The 22,976-nt window shown below is 41.9% G+C and overlaps 1 protein-coding gene across 2 annotated transcripts in view; it reads left to right on the top strand.

Moving 5' to 3' along the window:
* Positions 1–22,976, top strand: part of LOC149309161 (retinoic acid receptor alpha) — a 250,027-nt gene that overhangs the window by 84,148 nt on the left and 142,903 nt on the right. For both annotated transcript variants that reach the window (XM_089531872.1, XM_089531871.1), the window contains exon 2: positions 18,732–19,238. In XM_089531872.1, the coding sequence (XP_089387998.1) occupies positions 19,061–19,238 (178 nt within the window). In that variant the 5' untranslated portion in view covers positions 18,732–19,060. The remainder of the gene's footprint in view (positions 1–18,731; positions 19,239–22,976) is intronic.

Genomic DNA, 22,976 nt, shown 5'->3' with positions numbered 1-22,976 from the left:
AGGAGGAACCCACCTAAATGGAGCTCACTTGAAGAGTTTCAGAAGGTGGCAATGCACCCAGAATTCGGTGAAGTAACTTCTTTGGAGTACATTCCCTCAGTTTTTGTAGCTGGCACGGCTATACTAATTCTTGTCTGCTTTTCCTGGCATATTGTTAGTAGAGCCAGCCAGCCAGCTGCCTTGTGGCCATCAGAGTCGTCCCTGGTAGTTGCATGTATATCTCTAGCCAATGTGTTTTGAGGGAAACAATGATTTGAGATGGGATGGATCCTGCCAGCCCAGCATGGGCTGAGATTGTCACCAAGTATAATAGGCTCTTCCCTTGACTGAGCCTAGATCTGCCTCGCTGTAGGTTTTATGGGTGGAAGTGAGAAGGCCTGTTCCTTCTCCAGACAAATTAAGTTGGCTGTTATATTTCTGCTTCTCTCTTTGCAGTGGTGTTGCACTTTTCTGGGATTAAGGTACAGCATTTGATACCTTTGAAAGCAGGCTTGGGACCTTTACAACTGTGGAAGATCAGTTTCAAAATGTGGCCATTGCTTCATAACTTATCTCTGAGCAGGGAGGGATTGTGGTGTTAGAAATTAAATTAGGATTTCCAGTATTGAAAGGTTGTACTGTGGTTTTGTGTTCCCCCCCTCCTGTGACCTATGACAAAGAAACATACAATAAATTATGCAAATAGGCAAAGATATACAACATTAGTTTGCATAATTTATTCCAGTTGCTAAATTCAGCTTTTCTTGGCTGTGCCACGTCTGTATTTCATCTGGATGCTATCTGGGTCAATTGCTTCTCCTGCTTTGCCATTGAAATGAGCATCATTCAAGTTTGCAGCTAGCCACTTACTTGGACCCCCTGCCGTTTGTCAGATTCATCCTCAGGACACCGATCATAGAAAGTTTGAAATGTTGGGTTGTTGTTGCTGGTCTTTTCTGAAAGGCCACAAATGTTTAAAGTAGGTGCATATATTCAGGCATACTGGTATACAATTTTGTGAGCTAGTATTATGTGTGGTGTGGAATTATTTGCAAAGCTGAATAAGTTGTATAAGCATTTTTAAATGGCCCATCCTATTTATCTTTCAGCTTGTTTGTCTGGTACTTATCCACTTATTCCCATGTTATTGAGAATGAAAGAATGCATACTGTAATAGATAATAATTTTTGTCTGGGAATGGTCAGCAACAAGACTTGCCCTATTGGGCAGTTACTCCAGGTGGCCGATGTGGCATCGTGTTCATGAAGACTCTTGTCTTTGATCCAAAACACACTGCAGTTTGAGACCACTTTAACTGCTGGCTCAGTGCTATGGAATCCTGGGAATTGTAGTTTGTTGTAGCACTAGAGCTTTCTGACAGAGAAGGCTGAATGTCTCACAAAAGGACGGTTCCCAGAATTGCCTAGCATTGAGCCAGGGCAGGTAAAGTGATCACAAACTGGATTATTTCTGCAGTGTGTTTTGGACCTTCAACAGTTCCTAACTTCTAAAAGACTGAGCTTGGTGTGGCAGAAAGCCTGCCCAGCAGACCCTAAACTGGCCTGCACCCCTCAGATGTGAGAGAGGCCCTTATCCGACTGCCTTTGTTTGAAGGAAGGTTGCTAGTCAGCTTCTGTACATAGGAAGAAGGGAAGCACCGTTTTGTCCTCTGCTTCAGGCAAGAACATAGATGGCTCATCCTAGTTGACAGGCAAGTCCCAAGCCAGCCCTGTGTGGTCCTGGCAGTATTTGGCACAAAGCTTGACAGTAGTTTAATTGGTATGGAGGGGGGGGGGCAAATGCTTCGTATATTCAACAGCAATGACATTTTTGCATTTTAATGACATGCTTCTTTTTATGATTTTTATATGACGTGTGGGAAATACTGCGTGTTTATATGACACACAATCTATTTCATAATTAGGAAAATGTAGCATAAGATGGAGCCAGCTTTTCAAAATAGTTATGGACTGAGTGTTACCAAGCATACTGCTGAGCTCTGGATTTCCTGCAGAAAATCTAGAATCACAACTTTGCCTTTTCTTTGTTACAGTGCTCTGATTATGTGTGCATCTTTCTTTCCCTCATGCCAGTATATTTCTGAGTTACCTGTACTAGACAAGTTTGGAATGTACAAAAACATATTGTGGCCTGGCTGAATAATAGATATAAACTGATTTAACTCCCATTGTATTATTTTTGGGGGTGGGGGTGGATGGAGAGGAGAAACCCAACAGCATTGGAATTGGGGGAAGAGAGTATTGCATGTTTTCAGGTGTTGTAACAGAGCTCCAGGTAGACACCATTGCAGTATTAGAGTCTCCAGGGTCCCCCAAATTAGGAGGGCTGTGTCACTTTGTTTGTAGAATAGAGATACACCCAGTTTCTAATCCAGGATTTGCTCCTCATAGAAGCCACACAATATGTCCTGGATGTTGATTTTTATGGCATTTGGAGGGGTGTGAATGTAAAAGAGTAGCAGAAAGTAAATGGAACAACCTCTCCTCGTGGCTCTGTCCTTTTTCTTTCCTCCATCCCTCAGATTCTTCCAGTCTTTTCACACTGTTCAGTTAGTTTTTAAGATAAGCACTATTATAATCTCTACTCCCCCTCCCTAGCACCACTCCAAATATCCATAGCCTTTTTTTCCCAAAAGCGTGGGAGGGTGGGTGGGGCGCTGCCACCTGTCACTGGGGCAGGATGGCGCGTCTGGGCCTCCTTTGGGGTAACCGGAGTGGCGCATTCTTGGCGGTAATTTTAGCTGCTCAGGCTGAGCTGCTTCAACAGGTGGAATTTCATTTTGCTGTTGAAAGGCCTGTTGTTGGGTGGAGGGGAGAGCATGTTTCTCTGTCCGTAGGCATGCTGGGAGTATGGGAAGGAGAAAGAGGCAGCTATGCAACATATTCTGGGTGTTAAGACCCTGTGTGTGGGGGAGGCAGTATTTCCTCCTCAATTGTAACATGATTGCACCCAAATGAGAAATGTGAAAATCTCACAGTATTGATTTTGCTGAGTTTCTCCAAATCTTTCCAGAATTCTCTTCAAGCCTTGTTTTTCATTAACTTGTAAGACTTCAGGTTTTTCTTAGTTTGCACAGTTTTTCTCCATTGAGGGAAGCATTTTCCCTAGTATTGAGCCATGGCAGTTAAAGCAGACTCAAACTGGATTATTTCTGCAATGTGTTTTGGCCCTCTGACTCCCCCCCCCCATGATGCTCATTTTAATTGTTCACATTTTACAATATATACAGTCTTTGTTTACGTGTCTTTTCTCAGGAACTCCCTGTAAGGCTCACAAATTTGTGAATTCTCAAGGTGAAGAGTACATTTTCTCCCAACAAGTTTCAGGAGGTGCAAAACTGCTACTTTTAAGTCCCAAATGAAAAGTATTACCACTATTCAGAGTTTGTTAGACATATAATGACTATGATCAAGGAAGATGTGTGTGCATGCACTTATGTCTTCTTTGTTGTTCTTGTGTACCTTTAAGTTGTTTTTGACTTATAGTGACCTTAAGGCCATGGTGGCGAAGTTATGGCATGCCTGTCCTCTCTGGCACGTGAAGCCATTTAGGAGGGCCTGTGGAGAAATGGGAGGGTGGGGGAAGAGGAAGAACAGGCCTGTGCTGAAGGACCAGGAGATTGGGGGGAAGAGGAGGAACAGGCACATGTCCCCCTCCCCCCCCCGCCGAGTCCTGCTCCATCACTGGATAACACCCGGCACTGGAACGCCAAGTTTGGGCACTCGGTCCCTAAAAGGTTCACCATCACTGCCCCAAAGGCAACCCTATCATTGGGTTTACTTGGCAAGATTTGTTCGGAGGAGGTTTATCTTTACTGTTTTAGAGACTGAGAAAATGTGACTTGCCCAAGGTCACCCAGTGGATTTCATGGTTAAGCAAGGATTCAGATCCTGGTCTTCAGAGTCATAGTCCAGTGTTCAATCTACTACACCATGCTCATCCTCACTAATGTATTGCACCTTTCTTCATCATTAGAGGCCTGAATAGTAGTAGTGGATACATCCTAATAAGGTCTGTACCTGTATTTGTAGCTCCTGATAATACTTTGGCTACATCCTCACTACATAAATACTGTAATCCAGGTTCAGGTTGACACCACATTAACTGCCATGGCTCAGTGCTATGGAATTCTGGGAACTGTAATTTTGCGAGACATTTGGCCTTCTCTGTCAGCAAGCTTTGGTGCCACAACAAATTACCATTCCTAGAATTCCATAGTGTTGAGCAATGAAAGTTAAAGTGCTGTCAACTTGGATTATTTATTTAGTGCAGATGCAGCTCTTATTGAAGACTTTGCAATACTAAGCTAGCTCCAAGTATACCCTGAGATCTATCCAGGTTTTTGATTGGTAAGGGATCCTAATCAGGGATGAAGCTAACTGGGCTCCCAAGCAGGACTTGTGACAAGAAGGCTCCAGTGAAGAATTGCTCTTACTAACATCCCCACCTTTTTTCTCACCCCAGAAAGAAAGTTCAATCCTTCAATCATGTTGGTGCTCTATACAAGCCTTGAGAAGGGTGGACATAACTGAAGGAGACAGAGGTATAGGTATATAATTTGTTGTTAAGCACCCAGATAATTTGCATTATTGGTGGCATATAAAATGCCAATAATAAAATAAATAAAGTACTTTTACTAGGCAGATGTATTGGTGTTTTAAGTAAAAAGATTCAGTTGGTTAAATAGGCAGCAAATTTTACAGTGGTGCTCCTCACTTTAAATGTAAATGCTTTGCTGGCAGGAAGCTTGTCTTGAAAAGGGCATTTCTTCTTCTCTAGAAGGACATCTCCCTTTCTCTAGTAAACATCCAGTTGTTGTTGTAAATGGTGCCTTTTCCTGTCAAACTATCATTTTATTCCTATGCAGATTTATGTAGATCTGTGCATTTAATCATTTAACTAAGGCTGCACTCTATGCTCATTTACTTCAGACTGAGTTCTTTTGAACTCAGCTGGACTTCTGAGAAAGCATGCATAAGATTGGGTTGTAAGATTTCTTTTATTTAGTTTTTTTAAAAGTATTTGTATACTTTTTTAAATTAAAATTTATTAATACATTCTGAAACAAAACATGACAACAAACAATACACCAAAACAACAGTAAATAAAGACAATAACCCCAGTAAGGCCCTGAAAATTATAGATAAAAAAGTATATTCAGGGATCCTGAAAGACATCTTTCCATAAAAATTTAGCTAAAATTGGAGGATATTTAGAGACTAAATCTTGCTGGATGTATTCAATAAATGGGTGCCAAATCTTATGAAAGGTCAATCCAGAGTGTAAGCCTCTCGCTTTGTTGTTATTATCTGCCATTTTCTCCATTAACCACAACTCCCAGAGTCTAGTCCACCATCCTGCAATATTCAACTTTCCAGTTTTCCAGTTCTTGGCTATCTCAAGCCTGGCAACAGCCAGAAGCAAACTAATAAGTTATTTATGCTGCAGGGCTATATTTTCATTCATAAAAATGGAGAACAGGAGCAGGAGTGGTGATAATTGTATACTTTGTTTAGTGATCTTGGAGATCAGTTGTAAAATTTCTTTCCAGTACTCATACACTAAGGGACAATCCAGCCACATATGTACAAAGGTTCCCCTACCTTCACAACCCCTCCAGCATTTTGGATTAGCATTGGTAGACATAGGAGCCAATTTGACTGGGGTTGGACCAACTTGATAGTATTCTCTTTAATGGCAAGTGACTTAGTTTTAAATGGTAAAGTCCATATATTTTCCCAGGTTTTACTATCAATTAAAAGGGAAAGTTCTGCTTCCCATCCTGCCTTATGAAGCGTCGGGTACCCAAATGTTTCTTCTAGCAGACAATTATATATGCATGCTATTTGGCCTTTAGAATATATAGCCAGAGAGATGCACATGTTTTTTAAAAAAAGTAAGTGGGCGAGGATATTCCTGTAACTGAAGCAATTTCTTTAAGAATAATTGTATCTGTATTATTTGATACCAGTTCTGATAGCCAGGGCCCAGAGCACAGATTAGTTGTGATAGTCCCATTTTGGAACAGTTCCCTAACTGTATACAGGCCATAAACCTCCCAACCTCAAAACTGTGCGTATTTCTCTGGGCTCTGGAAAAGAGGGTGAGTAAGAAAAGGCCGTAAAGAGGAAGAGTAGGGAGCCAAGAGATGTCTCCATTTCTTCCACAAAACCAAGGCAGTGAGCAAAAAAGGGTTATTGCAAATTTTAGTGAATTTATATATAGATTCCGAAAAAACTGATCAAAGGTAGCAGGGGATGCAGTGTTAACTTCAGTGTCTACCCAATTGATCAGACTATTTCTGCTAATAAACTGGGTGATCTGACTTAGCTGAGAAGGCTCTTTTATTTAGTGATAGCTCTTTTATTTAGTGATAGCTTTAACCTTTACTATTTTTAATCAAACATTTTTGTAATCTTGTAACAGATTGGCAAACAATAGTTCTTATTTTATTTTTCCTGCTCTTTTTCTCCCTCTTTTTTTTCTTTTGCAGAACTTGACATCTGTTCACAGTATGAGTTTTAGCTGGATCCAGATTTAGTTAGAGTAGATACACTGATATCAATGTTGGTAAAGTTTCTAATAATAGTTTTTGTCATTTATTTATTTATTTAAAGACATATCAAAGGGTCTGCTGTTTATACGGCTAATACACACACACACACACACACACACACACACACACACAAATTGGCTTCTGCAAGAAGTGTAGCTACATGGTGATGGGAACATCTGGAGGACTGTGGGCCCGAACAGACAGACCATAATAAAGCTGCTTTGAGCCACTTTGGAAATGTGCTGTTTAAATGACACATACATCTTAAGAGTCCGGAAGCTGCGCCAAAGCCATGCTCCAGTCCTAAGGACTGGAGTACAGCTTTGGCTCAGCTTTTCCCCTCGTAAGATGTGTGTGCCATTTAAACAGCATACATCCAAAGGGACCCAAAACAGCTTTATTTTGGCTCGTCTGTTCAGACCCTATATGTTCCTCATCCCTGAACTAAAATTTATAAGCCCCTCTGTCCTTTAGATAAGATTTTATATAATTTTCTATATGATGTGTCTCCATGACTAGAAAACTTTCCCATTCAAGTTAACAATAATTCTCCCCAAACAAAACCATCATTTTTGTTCAGTGCAGATTACTGTGCGATTACTAGAGATGTGAGTCACACAGTAAGCTGTAGGTGACCCCAAATGTTACATCCACACTTCCAGCAGAATGTCCTTCAGGGGCTAGAATTTAATCATGTCCTGCCCAGTAGGTTTTTTTGGGGGGGGGGGGCATAAGATAGTGTCAAGCATGATGGCCTTTGACAATACTAAGAATACAGGAACTGGCAAAACCAATTCCCGCACTCAGGAAACCTATGGGGTCTCCATAAGTTGATAAGTGACATACCCACGCACACAAAACCAGCTTCAGCATTGTACACACCCATGGGATAGGGAGGAGAAAAAATCAGTTGGAGCTTTAGTTTTTCCTCTTGGGTGGTATGTGTGTGTTTTACATCACATTGTTGGTGGTACAGTATTTGGTGCCTTACAGGGAAACATGAATAAATCTTACCCCCAGGAGCTTTTGATCTAGATGCTAATAGAAGTTGATAGAGTAGATTACCTCCTTTCTCATCAGCTTCTTATTCTGCTTATAGCAGTTTAAATGCAACTCATTCAAAGATTTTCTGGTTGGGACAGCCTCTATTCTTTTTCATCTGTAGAAGCTGTAATTATAGATGGGAACAGTGTTGATGATGACATATATAAAACACCTGAAGTCTTCAAATCTATTGTCCTTCTTACTTAAGGAGTGTGCCAGGGTTACCATTCTAGGGAAGTGGGGTGAGTTATACTGTCGTTTGACTTGGATACACTATACAGGTTGTAAAAGAAGAGGATGGTGGTGCAGTTAAAAGTACTTCTGCTGCTCAAGATAGACTGGCATGACCTTGTTTCAGGTGGGGGGAAATGCCTGTTTTTTTCCTTTAGTCTATTGATGTTGTGAGAGATAAGGTTGAGTAGGTAAGTTGGCTGGGCCCCTTGTCTGAATATTCTATAGAGAGTTTGAAAAAGTTGTTTTTGGGGACTACAGCTCCCAGAATTCTTCAGCTAACATGGCTATTGACAAATGCTGTCTAGAGGATTCTGGGAGCTGTAGTCCCAAAAAGGTAAATTTTCATAACTTTGGTACTGTCCCAGAAATACACAACTTTGCCACTGTCAGTAGAAAATGTGGAAATCCAGTCCTATGTTCCCTCTGGGCCATAAAGATAAACAAGATTCAGGTTTACACAGAACTCTTTGCCAAGGAAAATTGCCAAGTAGCAGTATCAGGCATGGTTGACTGGCCCTGAGAAGCTACTTTTCAAATGATTTATATTGGCTCCCCACCCTACTACCCACTTCAAACAAGTAGCCTGATGTATTTGTCTACCTTTCTGACCAGACATGATTAGATTCAGCTGTGGCACTCTAGATATTTTTGGAGACTTCAGTTCCACTAAGCTCCAGCTAACATTGCCTATCATACAGTGATTGTGGGAGTTATAGTCTGAAAGATAAGGAGGTCAAAGGTTCCTCATCTGTGGATTGGGTTGTATGTCTATCTTCCTTTTTATACATGCACCCTTGCCTCCTCTCGCTGTGCAGTAAACATGGGTGACTTCATCGCTGGCTGAAATATTTAATGAATAATCTTCTTGGTGTGCCTACTGAATAGAACTCGGGTGCGGGAGGTGTACACCTTTCTTCCCTGCCCTAGAGGTTGGAAAAACATGAACCCAGTCCCCTTATATATTGGTATATATCTTTTTTACCTCTCCCATATGGGTGCCAATTTATGCTGCCCTCTGGAAACACCCTAATGTTAGGTTTCCTTTGTCATCACCCACTGCTGTGTGCCGACTATGAGAGCCGGGTGCAAAGACCTCACTGGGTGCTGGCAGGGTGGTGGTAGAGGAATCTGGAGTGATTCATGCCCTATCCTCTCCTCTCTCCCCCCCCCCTCACCCTTTCAGGAGCATGACTATGACTCAGAGGTTGCACTTCGGAGTGCCACAGGGGCCAATAGTGTGAACTTTTTTTTGGTTCAGAGTTTGGGAGTTGTAGTTAAAAAAAAAAAAGGCTTTGCAAAGCCCTGTTTCCGATCTGCTGATTCTTTGCTGTTTGGGCACTTGCACTCTCCGTTTTTACACTTGGCAAAATTTTCTCTTAATGATTAAGGATTAAGATGTAATCAAACTATACTCTCATTTTAGGGAGTAAGATGTGGGTGAGTGTGCGTTTTTTGTTCTTGGAGTCTTTGGATCATCTTCATCTTTATATCCATCCCCCACCTTCCTTGATACTGGTGTCTGTCATGTGTAAGCCCAACACCAAGAGCTAGAAGGAAAACCACAAGCTGTGACCACACAACAGATTGTCATCATACTTCCTGCTTTGTCCCCAGTTCACACTCATTGGGGAAGCAAAGGGGGAGAGAAAGGATGGCACTATCATAGCAACAAGTTCATAATACTTCTTGCCCTGATATGCTTGTTTAAGTAGTCACTATTTTATTCCAACAAACATTCACTTGCCAAATGGCATCTTCACCCTCTGGGTGCTTGTGCCTTAGGCTCACTGGTAATAATAGTGGAACCCATTTTCCTCCCACTGTATAACAGAAGAAGTGGCAGGAATGCTTCTGATTGAGTACAGAGTACCTAACGTCAACAGTTATATACAGATTCAAAAGGTATGTTATTTGGAACTTTAACCATATCACAATCTTCAAGGGTGGGAGATGGAAGTTGTCTTATTTTCCTCTGTCTTTCGCTTCATTATGCAAAAACTTTTTTTTTGTTTTGTTCTTCTAACCATCTAATCTTAAATTTCTGAAATATGTTAGAGGTAAAGAAGGACTGTAGTTGGTAGTTAAGAGAAGAAAGGCTATACCTCATACTTGTTAGGTTCTGTGACTTGGAAGACTTGCCTTTGAATTTCAGATTGATACAGGCTTGACTGAAGCCATTCAGTAATGAGAAAGATGAGCTCCATATGGATCTGATGTGCTCCATATTATTTAAGTTGAACCTTGATATTGGGAAAAATTCCAGGGCTTAATCCTTTTGCCTCTCATGTACATAGCAGTCTGTTCTTTCCTGGTTTTCTGTCTGCAGTATGCCCTTTTATCAATGGCTCTGATAATGAGGATGCTTCACTGTATTGGAGTCCAGACAGGCATAGTTAAATCGTTCTAGACCCAACTAGCCAAAAAATGCCTAGCACTCCTAAATCTGAGGGTAGCTATACATTTGGATACTGATGGGCTTCAGCTCAGTGATTAACAATGAAGCTATAATATAGAGTCAATGAGAGTCAGATGATCAAAACAATTCTAGATCGAGGCAGCCCTTTCACTTACAGAAACTGGGTAACTTTTGGTAAGAGGGACAGAAGGAAAGCAATTCGTTTATCTTTGGTCTGTCTAGATTCTAAGCATCCCAGAGAGAAATTCTGGCACTGTTTAGATGTGGGTGGTTTGTCTGTTACCCTTGACTAGCATGCTACTTCTGATGGTAGAACAGATGCTGTCTCACTACTAGTGTTGAAGGGAGACTCAACTGACATCATGGTCAGCTTTTGTGCATAAAATGGGAAGGGCTACCATCTTGTTCTTTGCCTCAGGTAACAGAAGGTTGTGCGCTGGCCCTGGAGTGGCTTTTGAGTTATGAGAAAGAGACATTTTTTTTGCTGTAAATTGTATTTTTGCTAGGTGTTTGTATCTGTGTTTTCATCTGAACCCACAAATTCCTAACTCCCATAATCTAGATATTCCTAGACTATGTCTGTTGAATCTTACACAGTGAATGTAAGTGTCTTGGAACCAATGTCACTCTGGTTTGTGTGAGGAGAAGTGAAACTGGGCAACACTAGGAATCGAAATCAGCAATGGGGAAGTTGTGGGTGGGTACACTCTGGTTGCAGGCCTGATGGGAAACCCTTGATTGGTATTGTGCCTGAAGTGTGCCAGGGTGGGTAAGGATGGCAGCCAGCTATTGCACCTATTTTCAAGGCCTGTAGCCCTGATATGTAGCTTCAAAACACACTGTAGAGTGTGCCCAACCTTGGGCTGCACCCACACTGCAGAAATAATGCAGGTGGACTTCACTTTAACTACCATGGCCCAATGCTATGGAATTCTGGGAGTTTGTTGTGACACCAGAGCCACTAACAGAGAAGGCTAAATGTTTCACAAAACTACAATTCCCAGAATTCTATTACATTGAGTGATGGCAGTTAAAGTGGTGTCAGCCTGCATAATTTCTGCAGTGTGGCTGCAGCCTTAGTCTAATATCATTATCTTTCACTTACAATGCCATGAATCTTGACTATATATCTTTGCCCTGATTGGGAACCCAGTATGAGGATAGAGATTTCATTATGGAATTCTGCTGTGAAGTTTCCCTGGTGCTGTCTGTAAAACTTGTGAATGGACTTTAACAGCCCGCTGAAGGAAGGAAAACATTGTTCCCAAATAGCTGCAATGAAATGCCTAAATACCCTAAGGGCTTCAGATCATGTTTGATCTTGGAAGTGAAGTAGGATCAGCCTTGGTTAGTATTTGGGTAGGAGACTGCCAAGGAATCTCCTGCAGTGTAGGCTACATTTCAGAACAAGGAACTGGCAAAACTGTCTTTGAGTATTCCTTTCCTAAGAGAACCCTATGGAATTCATAGGGTAGCCATAAATCTAAAAGGAAACTTGAAAGCACATACTATCTAGCAGTAAAGAAGCATCTGTGGAAACCTCCTGAGTTCAGCTTTTGCCATATTTATGACAGATGTTGTACAGGAGAGATTTTAAAATATTTTGTTCATTGCTGAGCCTTTTAAGGCCCTTTTAGATGCATCCGCACCGAATGGAGTCTTAAACTGAGATACCATCTCTGTTCCTGGACAGAGATTAGCACCATTAACTCCCTTCCCACTGCCATCACGTGGACTCTGTTGTCGTTAATAAAGCACATGCACATGCATATTGCCAGCCGGTTTTTCTTTTCTGTCACCTTTGTGCTTGATATCCACTAGACCGGTCCACAAGTGTGCCAGGCAGTTTGGGCCAGCTGGACCTTATTTACCCTTAGCCATGGGAAGTTAATTTGTTGGTCTGGAGATTCATGGGTTAATGGTCTAAAAAGTAACTTCTCCAAGCTCTGGATTTACTTGATGCTAATGCTCATGGCATAATTAGACTATTTGTATATGTGTATGTCTATCAAAACTTCACCAATACCTCCTCCCTCTAGTTTTGATCACAGACAAGGAACCATCATGATGCTAAGCCTACCCTTGTACTCCAGTCCTACTATTTAATTTCCATACCAGCACAGACAAAGATTCCCTATCCCCTTAATATCGTCTGTGAATATGGTGGAGAAAATTACATGCTTTACAGATAACGCACAGACATGAGAACAGCATTTGACTGGCTTTGCATCTCACCCAGCTTTATCCTTTACAAGAGGGTTGGGGAATGTATGGCCTATTAGCTGCAAATGAACTGCTCTTCACATTCTCCCTCACCATTGCCCAGACCAGCTAAAGTTGAGAGGAACTGGATGCCCAGATTCTACAGCGCTGTTTTAAAGTTATTTTAGAAACCAATTTCAGGAAGGAGGTGGATTCCCAAGGCAGGGCCTCTGATTTTCAATGTGTGGGGGGCTACAGTGATTGAGAAGATGGGAATCTAGTTGTGCTGGGCTGTTAGCCTCTCTTACTCAGAGATATCAATTCTTCAGATCTCAAAAGAAAAACTGTCCTAGGCTTCTCACTTGATGTGTTTAGAGAACTGACTGAGTAATCTTAGTATTCCCCCCCCCCCCCCATGGATCCAGACACATGTTTTGAATCAACATGCAGGTATCTTTCTGGAGTAGTTTCCTTGGATAAGTTGCTGAGACAAAGAAATTCAAAACACAAATGGCTATATAGGTACTTCTCAAAGACCTTGACAATGTCTGTTTCTAGACTATAAAAACAGCTGTTCAGTATTCATCCATTCAGAAGTTTCATGCATGCATCTAATGATATTAGGTCTGTAGTTTTCTATCTTCATGTGGTATAATTAGTCCTGTGTGTGTATCTGTGTAAAATGCACTGCTCTTGTTGTAATATTGTTCTTGATGATGCAAGTGGCAAGTATGTGTTAAGTCACACTCCCAATTTGTATGTGTTTCAATCCCCATGTCCCCAGGTGCTTAGCAGTGTGAGCAAAGATGTTTCTATTGTTAAGAAAGAAGCAACAGTCCTTTTGAGTACACTCTGCTCCTCTTGCTATGTCTCCCCAAAGTACCTCAGGAGGGGAGCCACTGATTTCATTTCCCTCCTTAATTTCCCTTGCCCCTGCACCTTTGCTCTTTCGTTCCTCTTTGGGCTTATACAAATCCCACCAGTGAATTATTTCATCCTTCATGCTTGGCTGCAACTTTGCTCCCATTTCTACTTTCTCATCCATTACCATTTCCCAGAATGGGCCCAGCCATACAACAAAGAAGCAACAGCCAACCAGGCTATTTGTATTTATCCCCCCCCCCCCCTCATTATGCTTAGTATTTTCTTGCAAAAAGTGCCAAATTTCCATGTGCTTGTCAAAGGGGTAAAGGCACATTGTGTTCTCTAAGGGGATGGCAAATCCTAAGGAGGGGTAGGAGTGATACTATCAACCTCCCTGGGTTTTAAACATTTGGAAATAACAGAAATGTGTGCAGCTGATATGACCTCAGGACTAAAGATGCATACAGTTGACGTTCTGTATCCACAGATTCCTTATTCGCAGATTCAACCATCCACAGGTTGAAAATATTGGGACACCATTTTACTGTGCCATTGTATATAATGTGACTTGAGTATCCACAGATTTTGGTATCCAAATGAGGTCCTGAAACCAAACAACAGCGTGTACCAATGGCCTACTGTACAATCATTCTTACTAGCAGAAACCATTATAAATTGAGATGTGAGTGTCCCACATGTGTGTACATATGTGCTTTCAAGTCTCCTGTCAATGTATGGCAGCCCCATGAATTTCATAGGGTTTTCTTAGGCAAGGAATACTCAGAGGTGGTTGTGCCAAATACTCAGGCAGAAAAAGATCGGTCTGGCCCAGTGTATATAGTACAGACTTAGCCTCTGGGCTGAATTGAACACATTTCTAGCCTTGAAGACTGTTCAGTAATATTTTTTGTGGTAGGTGTCCATGAGTCATAATGGGGATCTACGAAAACCTGTGGGCCTCATACTTGACACCCCCATTCTAAAGCCTTTGTAGGATGCTGATCAGTTTTCCTGTTGCAGCGAAAGTGTCCAAGAAGCTTCAGTTGTATAGTATGAGTCATCTTGAAACTACCTATATAGCAATGGGACTATGGTAAATGTCTGGTTCCATGACAACACCTCTTGTTTAAATGTAAGGTATGTTGCTAGGCCTTATGAATGTAAAGAAACATGAAAGGTTGTGGGTAGATTTTTTTATAGAATATGCAGAAACTGAAGAAAGCGATTCTTCAAAAACCCGCAACAGTGTTGCAAATAACGTCATCAAGACTTTTATTTGCTTGTCCCTGCATATCAATGCAAGTCACTTACAGCATAAGAGCAGCCATTCTTAACACAGAGTGCATCTACGCTGCAGAATTGACGCACTTTGACACCATTTTGACTGTCTGAGCTCAATGCTGTGGAGTTTGGGGATTTGTAGTTTTGAGAGATAATTTATCCTTCTCTTGTCAGAGTGCTCTGGTGCCACAGCAAACTATACACTCCAGGATTCTGTAGGATGGAGCCATAATAGTTAAAGCGGTGCCAAACTTATATTAATTTTGCAGTGTGATAACAGCAGCTTCAGTCACAAAAGCATTTTTATCTGTTTGCCTGGAGCTGTTTCTAACCACAGGGGAACAGCTCTTTACAAACTTGCACCAAAGGGTTTAAAAGCCAGCGTGGAATAGTCATTGGGCTAGGACTATGGGGAACCAGTGTTTGGATACCTGCTAAACCACGAAAACCAGCTTGGAGACATTGGGTAAATCACTCTCTCAGCCTCAGAGGAACACTGTGGGAAACCTCTCTGATTAGGTCTGCATCTGCATAGCGTAGATATTAATTGCCCCTATGCCCATTTGATCCCATTACATTTTGCAAGCTCAGTGACAGTGGGGTAAATATATCTCTACTGCACAGCAAGTCTGAAATGAATTAAACAAATCAGTGTTTGGAGAATTACTAAATTTTAAAAAATTAAAATTGCAGAATCTAAAATTTCTTAATTGTTTGTGTGTACACATGCAAATAAAGTTCTCCAGTTTCCAATAACACAAAAATCAAGGCACCCACATATTTAAAAAAAAATTATCTTGAGCACAATAACTGGCATATGGGTTATGGAGAGAAGATAGAAAGTGTGTTTTTGAGGAAATATTGTTGGGTTCTGGTGGATTCCTGCCCTAATCTACAAATGAGAGCACTTTATACCTACTTGTGTCCATTGGAGTTACAACAATTCATGCTAGAGTTCACTCTCATGTTTGTATGGGCGCAGTAGTGATTGAAATGTTGCCAGACATCTTCAGCGAAAATGAAATCTACTAGTAGATCTCTTGAAGATTTACAGCAGATTGGTAAGATTTTCTGAGTTATTTCCAGTTATTTAACAATAATAACAGCAACAAAATGACCACCAACAAAATAATCACCTATCTTCCCTCCACTCAGCCATCTTAGTTGCTCTGAAGTATGGTTATTGAATTTTTTAAACCCTCAGGGTAACCAAGAGTTTGTGGGAAATGACTGTGAGATCCCTTTGGATCCTGTGATCCAGAACAAATTTCTGTGCTCAGCAGCCTTGCATTTTATATTTATAAATATCTTTTGCAACAGGCTTTAGTTGATGGGGCTTGAGATTCTAGTTGGAAACTAAGTACACTCATCCCTCCACATTTGCTGGGGTTAGGGGCACAGGGCCCTTGTGAATGTGGGAAAACTGCAAATAACAAAAACACAATGTTTTGCTCTGAGAGAACACTTCTTTTGGAGTTTCTGGGTCCTCCAGTGCAACTCTGTGGTCAACGTCTTCCAGACATTGACCATAGAATTGCACTGGAAGAGCTATAAATGCCTAGTGGAGTGTTCTCTCTAGGAACATCTAGGTCCTTCAGTGTGACTTTTGGTTAAAGTTGACCATAGAGTTGTGCTGGAGGACCTAAATATTCCTAGAGAGAACATATTAATAAAATCTGTCAATAATCAGATCTGCAAAAGCCGAGGCCACAAATCTGGAGGGATGAGTGTAGAGGCCCAAATACCCCTGCAATCTGTGCAAGCCCTGCTTTGACCCAGTAGATTGGCCCAGCAGCAATACTTTGGGAGTGATGTGTCATTTGAGAGAAATTACAAGGTATCTTATGATTATTTATGACGGAGGAGAAGAATCTGTATACCCCTTAGGCTCTCTACCTCCCACCCCCACAGTGACTCCTTTGGTCCTGTGCCCCCCGAAAAAAGTATCTTTGCAGTTACTTGGCCCCAGTCAGTGTGTCTCCTGTTTTCCAAATTGGCTTGACGTCGGCTGCTCCATGCCAGGCAAAAGATGCTGTCCAGCCAAATGTCCTGTTTGGCCAAAAGGAGGAAAAGTCTGTCTTCTTGCAACAACTCTCCTGTTCTATGCCAAAATGTAACCTTTTACACCCTGGGAAAGGAAAGAGTTACTCTTATGGAAATAGTCCTTGCCATTTACAATGTGCAATCCAGTGGTTGTGAAAATGTAACCTATCCGCATTTAACTGGAAGCACACTCATATCCACCCCTTGGAACCTCTCTGGATCTACTTTTTAAAATGTTTTTAGCTGTTCTGCTCTGCTGAATGCTTTGTGTCTTTTAATGAACAGAGTTGTTGGGGTCGAATCCTACCTGGGATTTAGCCAAGCCCTCCATCTATGAAACACACTTTTTTGGCTCCTTCTCAAATTCTGAATGTGTGGGAGTCTCATGGGCTACTCCGGAGGAAGACAAATTGCAGATGTTGAGAGATACTCCAGCCTGAGAATTCCTGCTCAGTTCTAAGTGGGTTATGAGGGGGAAATGCATGTCGCAGAAGCACTGAGAGTTCATGCAAATAGATGGGTTTGTGAGAATTGGTGTGTGCTGCAATGAGGAGTGGTGTTAGGCATCGACCTCAGACTGTGTGTGCTTTTGGAAGGGCAGAGTAGGAGATGGAGAGGCTGACCTGTGGGGCACAACTACTGGGAAATCCATCTCCATGAGCTCAGTGGAAATGAACAAAAGCTTTCTAAAGAGGGCCTGCATCTTTTGGTTGGCTCTTGAGAGGAGATGTTGCTAGTAGAGCACATGTCCTGCTTTTCTGGGAGGAGGCCATTTTATATTTTCCATCTCAGGCATCAGATTGTGAACACTGGAAGTATGTGCGTGCATGCATGCACGCATGCCTGTGTTTGTATGGGGGAGGCTAGACTAGAAATAGGGCACTGACGCTCCACCCCTTTTCTGTTCAAAAACTTCCATAGAAATTGGCTTCCTTCATTTGCTTCTTTGAGAAGGAGGGAGATGGGGGGAGGCCTTTTATTATGTTTTCCATTAATCAGCATTTCCCCTAGTGGCCTGCACTCCATTCTCTCTTCCCCCCACCACCATGATTTATGGTTAAGCAGGGGCAGCAGGTAGCCAAACCTCCCGACCTCCAAGTCATTTGTCTGGAGGGGCTGGCCTACCTATCACTTTCTGTCAAGGGAGAGCGATAAATGGTCTGCTCTGATAATTACCCATGGGGTGGGGGGAGATCTGTTGGTGGTACAGGGCTCTCTGGCAACAAAGACCAAGAAGAAATTGTATCCAGATTTGGGGTGGGACATAGAAGAGGAGTAATCTTGTGGGGCGTGCAGAGATCCCTGCCTGTAAAATGGAGCCTTTCCCATTTGTCTTTCCCACCATGTCTTTGGTTACTTTGCTCTTATTCACCCTTCCCCAATCAACATATATTCTGGTTGAATGGGACTGAGGAATGGGAGAATGGGCACAAACTCTTCTCTTTAGTCAGACTGTGAGGTAGGGTAGTCTTTATTCCATACAATCTTCAGTAGGAAAGTTTACGGCGTGGGTCAAATTAAGGCAGGATGCTGTTTGCTGATCCCAGAATTCTTGTCTGGATGCATCCGCAGTGAAGAAATAATCCAGTTTGACACCACTTTAATGGCAGTTGTTCAATGGTATAGAATTCTGGGAATTATAGTTTTGTGAGACGTTTCTCCTTCTCTGTCAGAGAGCTCTGGTGTCATAACAACCTACAGTTTCCAGAATCCCCATAGCATTGAGCCATGGCAGTTAAAGTAGTGTCAAATTGGGTTATTTATGCACTATGGCTGCAGCCTCTGACTTCCCTTCTAGAATGCTGACTTGGTCATTGGAAACTGATAAACTTGCCTTGTTATGATGCTTATGATATTTAAAATTATGTTGACTTTTATTTCTCTCTAGACACTTTGGGATAGGAGATGAAAGTGAGGCCTGTCTAGTTGTATGGAAGGCTTGGCTTTGGAGCCCTGAAACCTTTGGCTAAAGTCTTGTCTGGGAGATGACTTCTTCACAATGACTAAATATTCACAGATATTCACAATATTTGTGTTACAACTCTGGTCCCTTTCACTTTTGCTAATTCATTACTTTTCTGTTTCCTACAGCTTGTGGAGTGGACCTTGATTGCCTCCCCTGTATGCTTTCTTCAGAGGATCTGACTCAAGAGAGAACTCTGTTTGAAACAAACTTGAAACTTTGGAGGATTCCATCCATTCACCAGAGGAATTTTCTAACAAACTGAACACTTGTGGCCATATACCATACACACTCCAGCCTCACCCTAAGGAAAAGGGAGGCTGCATTGACTCTGAACGAAGGTTTTGCATGTGGGTATTTTTAATGGTACTGAATTGGTGTTCCATGGCAAGTGCTCCATATTCAGCTCCTATGTGAGTCCCTTTCCCAAGGATCAGGCCCTGGGAGAGTGCCAGCCATGGCAAGCAACGGCAGCTCCTGTTCCACACCAGGAAGTGGGCATCTCAATAGCTACCCAGTACCTCACTATGCTTTCTTCTTCCCCCACATGATTGGGGGTCTGTCACCTCCGGGAGCTCTTCCAGGGATGCAACACCAGCTGCCGGTCAGTGGGTACAGCACACCATCACCAGCCAGTAAGTATAGAACATTTGAAGAATGTTGAAGCTGCAGCTATGATGCTCGGAGACCCACTTAGAGTGATGTTGGATCCAACACATTTAGATTAGGGGAGGGCTGGTTTTGAAAGTACTTTTTATTTATTGAATTCACAGACATCCCCCTGCATCCAAGGGGGTTAAGAATGCAGAACCCCTGCAAAAGTGGAAAACCCATGAATATATTTGTCCCCCCGCAACCATATTTCACACACAAAAGAGCTCAATCCACAAATTCAATCCACCATGGCTACCTTTGAGGTGGTACGTTCATTTGCAAGGGAGAAGTGAGTGGGTGGTGGGGCTTTGTGCCTCCTCTGTTGCTTCCCTACACCATTTTTAATTGGGACTTAAAAATCTAGCCAGACATTTGCAATCTCATGCAGTCTCTTATGAGGCTTGAAAGAGACTCCACATATGAGGCAAGACTTATAAATACTGTATCTGTTAAAAATGGTATAGGGCAGTGGTGGAGGTGGCAGAAAATAATACGCAAATAATCAAAACTATGAAAGTTAAAACTGGGGATGTGCAGGGCCAACTGTATATCCTTCCTTTCTCCTGAGGTAGGATTTCTTTATTACATTTGTTAGAAATTCACCTTTTCCAGTCCGTCATTGGTGCTGAGAAACTGGTAACATGGAGGAAATAAGCCTCTAATGTTATAACCAGCAAAGGTGCTGGTACTTTTATGCAACACTGGAAGCTTCCATGGGTGGGTGGGGGCACATTAGACTTTTTCTGAATCCATGAGGGTATGTGCACTGTCAGGAGCATAACAACAGAAAAGACATGATTTGCCAAAAAACAAAACAAAACAACCCCTCAAAATACCAAGGTGCATGCACCCTCTAACACCTTGTTCCCAAGCTAACTAACTCTGGGAACATTAATTAACTTGAAAATAAGGTGCGTGCCTGTTCCTCCTCTTCCCAGGCCTTCAGCTGCTGTGATGGCGAACCTATGGCACGTGAAGCCATTTTTCATGGCACCTGGAGGGCGGGGAAGAGGAAAAACAGGTGTCTGTTCTTCCTCTTCCTAGGCCTTCAGCTGCCTCCAGAGAGGGAGCTGAAGGACCGGGAGCGTGCAGAGGGAGGAGAAAGAACAGGCATATGTACGCCTGTTCCTCTTCTTTCCCCTTCCGCGCCCCCCCCCCCTCCACCTTCAGCTGTCTCCGTAGAGGCAGCTGAAGTCCCAGGCAGGCAGGGGGAAGATGTCTTTCCCTGGAAGTCCCGCCCCTGGAAGGCAGAAGTCTCGCCCTGGAAGCCGCCCCCCCCCCCCCCCCCGTACCAGAAGGTCTTTTAATTCGAGCACTTGGTCTCTAAAGGTTTGCCATCACTGACCTAGAGGATTCCAGGAGCAGGAATTCTTTCTCTCTTTTTCGCAAGAAAAAGTTGTAGTTTGGGGATTTGGGAGGTGTTGAGGGCCACAAAAACATTCTTACATGGCCACACTAAGCTCAAGATGGTCTAGCAAGATGAATGGTCCAACTTAGTATAAGTCAAGTTCATATGATTTTTTCCCTTCCTTAGTCCTTGAAACACTATTGCATTTTTAAAAGTATCCTGATTTGGGAGAAAGACGGGATATAAGTGTGATAAATAATAAGGTATTTGTGTTTTTGGAAGACGGGGAGGAAGGTGAAGGATGGCTATTTAACAGATAAAAGTTACATGCCGTTTTGAAACTTCTAAAAGTGGGATAGCTATGTTGTGCATTACCTTCATAAATTTGCTATCCTCCAGATATGTTGGATTGCAATTTCCATTACTCTGGGATTGATGAGAATTTTTGTTTTAGCCGGGTTGGGGGGGGGGGATGACTTGGGAAAGGCTTAGGAAATAGGCAAGGTCAATTTCTCTGTTCAGCTGGCTGTAATGTCTGCTTATAATGCGGGGGGCCAAGTGGTGTTAGTGCTGTGGAGTCAAGAGCAGAGGTTGGAAAAAGTAACTTAAGTGGCCCACTGTACCCAGAATTCCCTAGACAGTGTGTCCAGCATGGGAGATTCTGGGAATCCAGAAAATTAACTTTCCAAGTGCTCTAAAATTTTGACTTCAAAACAGTTCCATTTCTACAGTTGCACTTTGTTGTGTTTCTGTTACATCTGCTACGAAAACAACGTTTTGACTCTTAAAGACTATTATACAGTACTTCTAAAGGCTGAAGTGAGAGTGTTAACTTTTTGAGATTATATTTTCTCCCCTCCACTTAATGTTTAACTAAATATTGAAATTGCAGCACTAAGTCAATATTAGAGCATTCCAGAATTAAATAAAAGCAGACCTTGCCAATCTGTTGATAAAATCTAAATTCATGTGACTTGACACATGCCCAGGATCATGAAATGAGTTCAAGAATCTTGTATTTTGATTCTGTATTGTGTTTGATATCCCATATAATTTTGAAAATTAGGTTCTTTTGGCTGACACCCGTGTTTTTTCACTTAAGATACAAAAAATGTAAGGTACTGTATATGTTTGTTTTCCCTAACATAGAATCACATGCACACAGTATACACACATATAGACACATACACACAGACATGTGTTTTGGGGCAGGTATCACTGCTAAATATCTGTTATATTTTGCCTGTCACTGTTCCTGGAAGGACCATTGAGTGGCATATACTGTATTCAAAACTACCTTATGAGGCAGGTACAATTGAGAGCTGGTGATTGTTCAAAGCCACCCTGAGAAAGAATTTGAAGTTGGGTTCTTGTGTTGAAACCAGTGAGCGATTTTATGCAATGCTATCTCCTTGGGGTCAGCCTATTTTGGTCTGGAGGATAGCATGTTGAATTAAAGAGCCTAGATGGTCTTGATTAGAACTGTCAAGTGCAACAGACTTGTTGAATAACTTTGCACAAATGGTATTGTTTCTCATTCTCAGTTCCTCTGTAATTTTGGAGTAATGGTGTGACTTGCCTTGCAGGATAAAACCCAGCAAAAACAGTACAACATTTTTCAAATAAAAGAAATGAGAACATACCAGAGCTTGGAAAAAAATGCCTTCAGTGGGGTTACCTGTTATAATGATACCTGTGTTATAATGATAATAATCCTTTTTTACGAAATAAGACGATGAAATAAATGATGTTACTCTTTTGCTCCAGAATCTTGGTTGAGTAGGGTCTTTTGTGGGATTTGGGGCCATTTTTCTTTTTTTAAGGTTAAAAGGACTTACTTTAATATATTTTAAGACATTACCCACAAGTAAGTGGTGATGCGTTTCTTCCATTTTTACAAAAGTTAATATTATCGTGTTAACTTTTTAAAAATAATGTTCCTAAGGCTCTGCAAACTGTAGTAAAAAAAAGGTCCCTTTGCAACTGACTTTGGGCCTTTTTGAAAAACCTTTACATGTAGATCAGGGATCATACTTACTAGGGGTAAATTAATGTCACTTTTAGCCTGCGTGTATTTATGTGTGAGGACAACGAGTTTGCACATTGCCGAGAAGGATTTCCTAGCTGGAAACTGGGCAGTCTGGATGTATATTGTACAGAACATTTCCCCTCTGTTCTTCCTATGTCCACCATTTTCTAGTGGGAGAACACCAAAGGAAAGCATGAGTATTACTCTTCTTTAGGGTAGAAACGTGCGTCAAGGCTGTGCCTGTTCATGGGAAATAGGAAACACCCATTTGCCAGATCATTCTTCCCAGGCATTATCACTTGGAATTAAAAATAGCTGGTTGCTGAATGGCATTCTGCATTA

The sequence above is a fragment of the Sceloporus occidentalis genome, unplaced genomic scaffold (genome assembly GCF_023333645.1).
Source record: "Sceloporus occidentalis isolate IW3139 unplaced genomic scaffold, rSceOcc1.0.p SCAF_7, whole genome shotgun sequence".
Taxonomy (NCBI): Eukaryota; Metazoa; Chordata; class Lepidosauria; order Squamata; family Phrynosomatidae; genus Sceloporus; species Sceloporus occidentalis.
Note: the sequence above shows the minus strand (reverse complement) of the source record. Positions and strands in the feature narration are given on the sequence as shown.